Raw genomic sequence first — 10,336 nt, forward strand, 5'->3', positions numbered from 1 at the left:
TCTGGTAAGATTTTTATTATAACAAGAGTTCTGCTACGGTTTATCACAATCATGAAAATATAATTTTCATTACAAAAAAAATATATATATGTATATATATATATATATATGAATCCATTATTAAAAAATGCTTATACCGACTTTCGCATATCAATTAGAATCAGTTAGAATTGATGAAATTATACAGTCTTATTAAAGTTGAAGGAACAATTGATGAATTATAAAAACAGTAAGCTTTGTTTAATTATGTCAGACATCAATTAAGGTTTTGATGAAGAAAGTGGTTTTACTTGACCAATTTGTTCTAAACTTTGTTTAAGTATGTTATGAGTGCTATTAGTTTAATCATGTTAACCATACTTTTGAAGAAAGATGGCCTAATATCGGTTCTGTATTATTCATTTATTAACAAAATGCCATTTGTTTTAGAAATATCACTCTCACAAACCATCTCAGATGCACGAAATGGCTAGAAAACAAAAGTCATTTCTATTTTCTTTTACACATGATAAAATCTAAAATGTAATCCTAGTACCCTGACTTGCAGAAACTTTCTTATCGAAATTTGTGAAGCTACTACTCTTGGAAGAAATCATTCTGCTATAGAAAGGATCAGAATCTTCCGGCAGACTATCTGAATATTCCATCATCACCATCCTTGGAAATTCCACATGAACATCATTTGGCTATGCAGGAAGGCTAGCATCTCTCATCAGAAACTGCACAACCCTTCTCATGGTGGGTCTGTACTCAGGATGAGGATGAGAGCAAAGCAACCCAAGTTTGAGCACTAAACCCACTTCCTCTTCATCATATCCATCCAATGTGGGATCCACAGCTCTAACGATTTCTCCTTTGGATTGCTGTTCTCTAACCCAATCAACCAAAAGCAATTCTTCTGCATTTTTCTGTGGCTCTATTGGTTTCCTTCCACAGGCAACTTCAAGGAGTAAAATCCCATATCCATAAACATCTGTGCTAGTTGTGGCTTTCCCTGTCCTGGTTAGTTCTGGGGCTAAGTATCCTAGAGTTCCTACAATGTGGGTTGTTTCTGGACGGAGTCCATGTTCATAAATCCTTGCTAGGCCAAAATCTCCTAGTTTTGCACTTAGATCAGCATCTATAAGAACATTGCTTGGTTTCACATCTCTGTGTATAACTCTTTGATCGCATTCTTCATGGAGGTACGACAATGCTTGTGCAACATCAATAATGATCTTGTATCGTTGATTCCAAGTCAGTTTCTTATTTGGCATGCCATTTTCAAAGAGAAGCTTGTCAAGGCTACCATTTGGGATGTAATCATAAACCAGAAGGAGCTCGTTTAATTTTCGACACCAGCCATGTAACTGGACAAGATTTCGATGCCTGAGTCTCCCCATGCTTGTGATTTCTGCTACGAATTCTTTCATCCCTTGTCGAGAATCATGTGCAATTCTCTTCACTGCAACTTCTAGACCTGTGCTTGGGATTACCCCTCTGTAGACCCTCCCAAATCCTCCAGAACCAATAAGGTTCCTGTCTCCAAACCCCCTAGTGGCATTGTAAAGCTCAGAGTATTTGAATCTCCGAGTTCCATATTCAACTTCCCAATCTTCTAATATTTCGTCTTCATTTCTGATTCTGCATAGGACATGAATAGCACCAGATATTACCAAGATGACAAGAGTTATTCTAGCTAAAGTTATGCCTATTTTGAATCCTTTTTGGTGAACTACCTCATTAGAATTGAGAGTTGGGAGGTCCTTTGGATTCAAGTCCTGTGCTTTCCCACCAATTCTAAAGCTCCATCCATGGATATTGTGGGCTGCAGTGAGCAATCCCGTTGAAGCAGAGAAACCAATGTACATAAATTCATCCAGAACCGGTGAGAGCTCAGTTGAGAATGATATCAAAGGTTGACAAGGTTTGGACACGCCAATAGGAGATATAGAAACATTCATGACCTTCGCCTGGCTATCATAATCAACCCAAGCTTGAACTGGATCGCCATTCTTAAGAATGATGGAGATGTTTTTGTTGCCATTTTCACCGTTTCTCGAGTTACTACTAAAATAGGCTGCTGGCTCGGATATGTTGGAGATCAAGCTGGATATGTCAATCCCCACATGATTGTCATTCATGTCTTGGAATTCAAAATTTTGAACAATGTCAAACTCGACAGCAAGCATTCGAATTGGAACTTCTGTAATGATTGTGAAATTCGGGAGCCCCAAGTACTGGTTTGGAAGACAGTTTTCTGGATCCTTGGAGGAGAAGAGAACGAAAGCAAGGCCATGGCCACCAAGTTCAGGATACTTTGGAACAATGGAGAATACAAAGTTAGTGCTGAAGCTACTCACAACAGCAGAAGATGCAGATTTGATGTTGTCGAAAAGTCTGTGATTCCTGAACTGCAAAGGAAATGGGTAGAATGCATGGCCTAGGAGTTTAGATGAGTCATTTGTCAAAACCAGCATTCCATTGGATTTTACAAATGAGTCTCCCTCCAAGCTCAAGTTTGCTTGGGAGAATCCATTGAACACAAAATTTGCATCCGAATGAACCAAGTCTATTACAAGGAAATTGAAGAGGAAGAAGAAGAACAAGAAGAAGACGGATGCTTTCTGCATTGATGGATTGGTGAAGGTGGATTTATTTTTAATCTATGGTACGCATATATGCCTCAGAATGGAAAGGCTTGAAAAGCATTTATCTAATTAGAAATAAACTTTTATGGACCTTGAAAATGGGAACAATAATGAACTTGGAACTTGAAGTGAAAAACTTGCTATGAATGGAAAACAAAGTGGCTTGTGTGAGTCCTACGATGGGAATGGCTGAGTCATGAATTTGGCCATAATAACCACCTTGGGGAACTGCAAATTAAGGGACAGTTTAATTTTCTAATGTTTTCTTCTAGCTTCTAAATAAAATTACTATCTATAATGAATATGCACCTCATAGTTTTTGCACAAGATAATACACAAAAGGTGGTCCAAAGATAATTATGTGATAACACACACTTGGATATGATTGGCCTTGGATACATAAAATCCATGAAAGTCCAAGACTCCAAAGTTTATATAGCGCTTATGAACATGTTATCAATTCTTTCTATGCGTACGTATTTCGAATTGGATCCATGGCAACTATCCAACTGTCAAAATCGTCTCCAAGATCCATCTTAAAATGTTAATATCTGTTCATTAATTATCACCTAAATTGAGAATAGTGTTAGTCACTTTTTAACAGTCCCTAATTGAAGACATACTCAAGAAGTCACCAACTGGTTTGAACTGTCAAATATAATAGAATCTACTGAGAAAATATTAAGATTTTCAACACTTCAACATACACTAAGAAAAAAGGAATAATATTTTTTTCTTTTTGGCCATAAATTTCTATCAACAAAACTAAATTAAATTTATCACAAATGAAGTGGTATCATTTTGTTGTTAGGAAGCTCTGACAATTGTTAGTGATTGGTGACATGATTTTTTATAGCGATACATGTAACTTCGAAACGAGAATTTCTGTAACTTGAAATGATCCAAAAAGTGTTTGCTTATTGATTGTTTTAGTATGTGTGTCTTGGCATACCCAAACTAACGGAATGATCTTATCAACAACATTGGTTCATCTTTCCCCATAACCCAAATAAATAAGTCCACCACTCACATTTCATTGTCATTCTCTGAAATTAGATGTCAAGAACAAAGTAATTCTTTGCTTAGATCTGTGAGCTCAACTTGGCACTTATTTATGCATAGGAGAGATGCAAGTTATTTTATATTGTATATAAAACAAAGCTGAAGGAATTCACAACTCTATATGAATATGCACATAATTCAAGTTTCTTGACAGTGGCTCTCAATGCTATTGGTCGGTGTCACGTAGTATATGATCAGCAATAAGCATGTAGAGAGTTCCCCAATAATTCCACTAGAAAAGAATAACAAAAGGTTGTGATTACTGTCTTGCTTTTTGGGTGCAAATAGCTCCCCATCCCAGTGAAACAATTTTTAAGAGCCAACTTGAAGGTTTTTGTAAATTCCAAGAGCCATTGAAGAAATAATACCACTATCTGCCTAGCTATATCAAATAATGTTTCTGCGTTTTGCAGCTGGAATTCATAAGCTGCATGGGACTTTTTACCATATATCAGCTGCCTAGCTACAGTTTTATCTCTCTCTCTCTCTCTCTCTCTCTCTCTCTCTCTCTCTCTCTCTTTCTCTCTTTCTCTCTCTATTTGTGTATTAGTACAACAAAGTTTGGCCCAAAACTCCAACGATCCTACCAATCTTAAAGTTACTAATTTTTTATCTCACAAACCTATACTTTGTTTTGACCAACAAAAAAAAAAAAAAAAAACTATTTCGTCGAAGATCACAAAATAAGTTCTCACTTTTATGCTTAATTTAAAAAAAAAAAAACATAAACATAAACATAACCAAGTCTCAATTGCGCTATAAATGATCACTTGTTAATTAAGTAATAATGACAGAATTAAGTATATATAAGTTCCCTAGCTAAATGCTAACTAATTTAGTTAGGTCTCTCAGAGAAAGCCTAATAAAAAAGTCACAACTTCCCCATACAAAAATAAATCTTGAATTTCTTATATGGAGCAACTTTCTTGTCCAACTCATAGACATTTCGTACTGATCTAGAAACTAACCTTACAATTTCAAATTTACAGATTAAACTAAGACCTTATGTTGGTTAACTAACCGTTAAACCTAGTATATTATCTGTAAGGTATTCGTTAAAGTACTCATGAAACTCAATCCCGTCTCAACTGTGTCTACATTAATTTCCTTGAGGTCTTCATAAATATTAGTAGAAAGAAATACTTAAAAGAGTTGACAATTTCATGACTTATACATGTTTTTTCTTGTTTAAACAACGTCAACGACATTAAAGTAAAAGTGAAAAGAGATTGATATCCACAAGAGTACGTAAAAGGAACTAAATGACTTGCTTCATCAAAAGGAAGAATTTCAAGAATAAAATAATATGTTTATATTGAGTTTATTATTTATTGCAAAAAAGTAATAAAAGAAAAATGGAAGAGTTCAGAATTGTTTTAAGTATGTAATCATGATTTATACCATTTTTAACAAAGTATACGGTCTTTTTGAGACATTTTGTTTTAATTTTTTTGCGTTTAGGATAAAAAATAAAATAATAAATAAAAGGGACTTTACAAAGTTTGGAAACGATCTGAAACCCATGCTAGATTTTTAAACTCCAAAATTTTTTTTCCCTCCTAGCCGATATGTTCTAAATTATATTGCACAATCACTGGTCAAAAAAAGCAAGTAAATTGAGATATATGAGGTAAATCCTTTAAAAACAAAAACGTCTTTGTAGTGTTTTTATTCACCATAGTCAAGAATATGTGAGAAAACAACATGGAGTAAATTATACCATTCTTTTGGCTGCTAATAAATCATAATCACATTAAAGCTTTATTTCTTATCCAATACCACCAGCACTATCACTTGCAAATACCAAAAATTTAAACTAGACCAGAAATCCAATTTCCATTTGTCAAACTAAAGTTGAGAATTCTATTTTATTGATTATAGAACTTAGATGCTCCATGGTTCACAAAAAAATGCTGTCTTCTTGAAGAAAGCCACACAGGCATTGGCAGTCCAGAGGTACAAAATCAACTATTGAGAAACAGTCACTTGAACTTGATAATTGAAAGCAATTCATAAATGCTTGTAATAAAATTATCTCGCGGGCTATTTCAGTTTGCTAAATAGCTTCGGTGCAACCTGCATTGCAGCAAAGTTATCTTTGCAGTTAGCACAGCATACAAGACAACATAAAACAAATTCCAGTTTAGTTGCAGAATAACACATACGCATTTGTCAACACAAGACCAGTAATCAAAATATTGTCCAGTGCAGTGCTTGTGCCCTGATTCATCACCTTGGATCCTTTTAACACATGCCTGTATCAAAGTAGAAATTTCCAAACTTCAGACATATATTCCCAACTAAAAATATAAATCGAAGACAGATAACCACGACTTCAACACAGATCAATGAACTAGGGAAAGAAACAAGAGTTTCTGGACTCTTAAGAGGAATTTTACTTGTCATTTCACTATGTATGATGATGATATTAAGGCCTCCAACATAAAGACAGATGCATCATGTCCAGATAATCCGAACTCAAGCATTAACATATCCAACTTTATACCCATGTAAAAGTACAACCAAGCAAACCAATGTACTTACACAATAGTTACGAGCACAACCAAAATTACGTTACTCAATTAGACAAAAAATACCTGATATTCAAGTAATGGTTTCACACATTTTGGCTTGCAAGACTCTTCAAGCAGCTTCTTCTGATCAACAGGCTCCTCGTCCGCCCTAAATTTATCAGGGAAGAAAACGGCAAACAAAACAAGAAATAATTAAGCATCAGTGGATAAATAAAGGCATTAGATGAAACACAATATAACAAAAAATTATCTTTACAGTCGTAACCCAAGCAACAGAACCAAATAATAATGGATAAGAGAGTTTGAGTCCTCTCACATTGATCCGATATCCAATGAAATATCAAGCCTACCCTCTAAACTGCTACCTTCACCAAAAAGTTGAGGCCTCTGCAATTGCAAACTTTGTTAAGGACTTGGTATTGGTAGCTGAAATGACGTATCTCATAGGCAGAACAGGACATTCCGTGGGTATAGGACTAATTAATTCGTCACTTCTCTAAGTTGTTCAAGGTCAACGTTTCTCTCCCCCAAACTGAGGTCTGTGAAAAGTCTCTCCAATAGAAAAGAGATAAATAGATTATAGATCCTAACTGCAAAGTGACTTTTACAGAATCACAAGGTGAGTGCAAGCAATTAGGCTCTACTGCAAACTGGGAGAGGTACTCGAGGATAATCATCTGACTAACCATTGACAACTTGAAAATCAAAATGAACCAAATTTTGATAATGGAATCTTGAGTATAAAAAGGCGATCTAAAGTGTCTTTCCTGTCTCTCCAACTCTCTTAGCTTTGCATGCTCACCGGTACTGCTTTTTCCATAGTGGAAAAATCCCCAAAATATTACCTTTACTACCTCTTTGCAGCTGGAACTTTTCCTGTTCCTTTAGCCGGTTAAATCCTAAAACTCCCAAGTAATTCCAACAGTGTTTAGCCTTCAAATAGCTCTACAATTAAACCATATCTTCTATTCAACAGTCATTAGATATCTTTAAACAAACCCTTTTCAGCCAATTAAGATTACTTGTTCCCCCCAGATTAAATGCATACATCAACAATATCTATTCTTCATAACAGAATGACAATTCAACAAAAATTTAAACATAAACAAAGGAAAGAAAATCTGAAATCTTATTGTGCTGAACCAAAGAAGAAAATAAATAGTATCGTTCTGGGCATTAACTGCAAACATTAAAGATTTGATAAAAGCTAAATCAAATGTAAAGAAAACGATAAGGAACAAGAGGTTCATAATATAGAGACGTTTACTTACATAGCAAATAAGCGAATAACAAAGACAAGTCGAACAGCTCAACAATGAGGAGGCAGACAGATACCTTACTGCACAACAGAAATCACACGGTAAATCATAAGACCTTTTGCTTCTTCTTCATTTTTATGCATAAAAACAATAAAACTAAACAACTCTTGAGCACATTACATATAAATAATAAACAGAAAAAAAAAAGGGGGAAAAAGAAATGTTCTTGTCAACATAACAACCAAAGAGACACCAAAATCCCAACTCCCAGTTTTTTGTTTATATGTACTCAATGTTAGTTTTATGATATGAACTTTCTAAACTAAGGATTCTGCTGTCAAAAGAATTGGGGAAAACACACAAATGGTTTGTATAAAACCAATTGATCCATAATCGAAAGGAAAACTAAAAGGGTTTTAAGTGTAAATCATGTGCACCAAGTAAACAACATGGAAACGAAAATTTCCCACCAATCTCATTGGGTCGGACTTCTGTCAAAAGCTCAAACCGTAGTTATCCAGCTTTCCATAACATGAAAATCAACCCGAAAATTTATATTAAAAAAAAAAAAAAATTGCAGGTTCCAACAATCAGATTCAATTCAAACACCCAATCAATCAGTTAAAAGCAGGAAAAATAAAAAATAAAAAGAAAGATCAAAATGATTCTAAAAGATTGCAAGTGGAAGAGATTAGAGAAAACGAAAAGGGATTTATTGGGTTTACCTCTTAGAATTCGGAGTGGCGCAGAGATCACAAACCGGAGGAAGAACCAGTAAAGAATGATATAGCAAACCAAACCACTAGCTTTGTGTTTTGGGCCTGCTTGGAAATTACTAGAAGGCCTTTCCAAGCCTCCATCTTCCAATTGGGCTGTCCTAGGCCCGTTTATCCATTCGTATAGGTTAACCTCCTATACATTCAAACAACAGCTTAATACGCCCCCTTCTACTAATTTTCTCAAACCACTCCTAAACGATATTTAATCTCACTTTTTTCCCTTCAAAATGCAAATCTTTTTTCTTTTTCGTGCTCTCTGAGAAGCCTTTTACTGGTATATCACTTGCAAATTTTTCTGTAATTTTTTTTTTATAATTTATTTTAATGGCTATTTTTTTATCTGTCTCATCGTTTTTTTATTTTATATGTATGATAAATTAATTAGATATAAAAACTCTTTTTAACTTTGTAATAAAATAACATGTTAAAAAGATAAACCAAATGATTGATGATTTGAACTACGGAGAAAAGCTAGTTGTCAAAACGCTAACGGACTACATAAATTTCCTAAGCAATCATCAATGACTATGTTGGAAATATTTTCAAAAACAATTAATCAATCCTAATTCACAAAGACAATCTAACACTAGTTAATGCATTAACATTTTTATGATCCTTCAATTCATGCTTTAAAGTGACCTATCAAATTTTGTAATCAGCTTGTGGTTGAGGTGGAGAATTGGATGAAATTCATCCACTTCTTCAACATCCCAGGTAGGAAGAATCTTAAGAATCTATTCATATCAACATTTTTCCAAAATCCCTTGCTCGAAGCTGCACTTAAACTAGGAACAAACACAAAAAATGTCCCTTAGCATTATAATTTAGGTTTTTCAATGTTAAAACAAATCAGTTCGGACTCGAAGCTGCGACCAAATTTCTTATTGGAATAATCTTGAATGGAATCTAAAGTCGGACAATTCATTATCAAACAGGCGAATGAAGGCAAGGCCAAAAACAAGGACCACACAATAAACATAGAGCTTCTATACAAATATTAGTAATCTATTTTTTTTGTTTATCATGCAAAAAATACTAATATTATTATTAAATTTAATTCATCCAATTTTAAATACCAATGGATATGAGATAATTTTTTTTGTGTTTATTTCTGTATTTATTAACTTATAACTATTAAAATATTATTACAAAATTGGTATGCAAAATTTCAATTTAGTAATATAGTAATTTTTTTATATCTATTTTTATATATTGAAGAATATCCTCTTCTTTTATTTATTAAAAAAGAAAAAAGAAAAAAGGAATTCGGAATGGCATAGAAATCACAATGAGGAAGAAGAACTAGGTGCCTGTTTTTTCCTTTTAGGAAAAACAATTACATTCATAAGGACCAGAAAGAACATAAATCACCTTGAATAGCTTGAGTAGGCAAATCCAACCCCTCTTCCATCCAAGAAGCATATGTACCTAAAGTTAAAGCACGTTAACATGGTGTAAAGAAAAAACATCCTATTTGGCTAATTATATCAAACTATTCCAAAACTCTATTTAATCCCATTTTTTTCTTTTTCATCCTCTTGAGAAGCCTTAACATGCTTTATAGATCACTTAGAATTCATGTAATTTTTTATGATAATTTAATTTAATATATATTTTGTTATCTATCTAATTTACTTTTTTGTTTTTATGAACTAATTAATAAATATAAAATTATTTTAATTTCAAAATAAAATGGTATATTAAATGAAATGATTGATGATTTGAACACCATTGAATAGGGCTAGTTGTCAGAACTCTAACGAAAAATATAAATTTCCTAAGCAATCATCAATAACTACCTTAGGAAAAATTTTAAAACAGACAATCCTAACTCACAAAGATAATCCAACATTAATTATGGCATTTACATTTTTGGGATGCTCCAATTCATGCTTTGAAGTAATTTATCAACTTTTAATAATCAACTTGTGGATGAGGTAGAAAATTGGATGGAATTCATCCACTTCTCCAACATCCAAGCAAGAAACTTGTTCGAATTCATTTATATCAAGATTTTTCCAAAATTACTTGCTCCAAGTTACACTTAAACTATGGAACATATACAAAATGTT

General features: G+C 33.5%; 2 protein-coding genes across 3 annotated transcripts; both read right to left on the minus strand.

Annotated features, from left to right (window-relative positions):
• Positions 1 to 686: 686 nt before the first annotated feature.
• LOC107427760 (L-type lectin-domain containing receptor kinase SIT2-like) lies at positions 687 to 2,612 on the minus strand. Its single transcript, XM_025077538.3, has one exon. It carries the CDS (start codon positions 2,610 to 2,612, stop codon positions 687 to 689), a length of 1,926 nt encoding a protein of 641 aa, XP_024933306.3.
• A 2,919-nt stretch (positions 2,613 to 5,531) lies between these two features.
• On the minus strand, positions 5,532 to 8,300 carry LOC107427780 (cytochrome b-c1 complex subunit 6-1, mitochondrial). 2 transcript variants are annotated; one of them, XM_016038166.4, is made up of 5 exons: positions 8,211 to 8,300; positions 7,498 to 7,565; positions 6,290 to 6,374; positions 5,858 to 5,947; positions 5,532 to 5,768 (listed from the first exon to the last, which is right to left on the minus strand). In XM_016038166.4, coding segments are annotated over exons 2-5 (210 nt in total). In that variant the 5' UTR covers positions 7,500 to 7,565; positions 8,211 to 8,300; the 3' UTR covers positions 5,532 to 5,735. The 2 variants fall into 2 exon arrangements, with proteins under 2 accessions (XP_015893652.1, XP_024932712.1); XM_025076944.3 differs by lacking the exon at positions 8,211 to 8,300 and adding an exon at positions 7,956 to 7,978.
• Positions 8,301 to 10,336: the final 2,036 nt, after the last annotated feature.

This window comes from Ziziphus jujuba, chromosome 9, assembly GCF_031755915.1.
Source record: "Ziziphus jujuba cultivar Dongzao chromosome 9, ASM3175591v1".
NCBI lineage: Eukaryota > Viridiplantae > Streptophyta > Magnoliopsida > Rosales > Rhamnaceae > Ziziphus > Ziziphus jujuba.

Excerpts from the sequence above, each read along its gene's own strand:
- LOC107427760 (XM_025077538.3), bottom strand. The coding sequence starts at position 2,612 with ATGCAGAAAGCATCCGTCTTCTTCTTGTTCTTCTTCTTCCTCTTCAAT.
- LOC107427780 (XM_016038166.4), bottom strand. Across the intron at positions 5,948-6,289 it reads AACCATTACTTGAATATCAG|GCATGTGTTAAAAGGATCCA; the intron begins GTATTTTTTGTC and ends ACTTTGATACAG. Across the intron at positions 5,769-5,857 it reads GGTCTTGTGTTGACAAATGC|GTTGCACCGAAGCTATTTAG; the intron begins GTATGTGTTATT and ends GCTGCAATGCAG.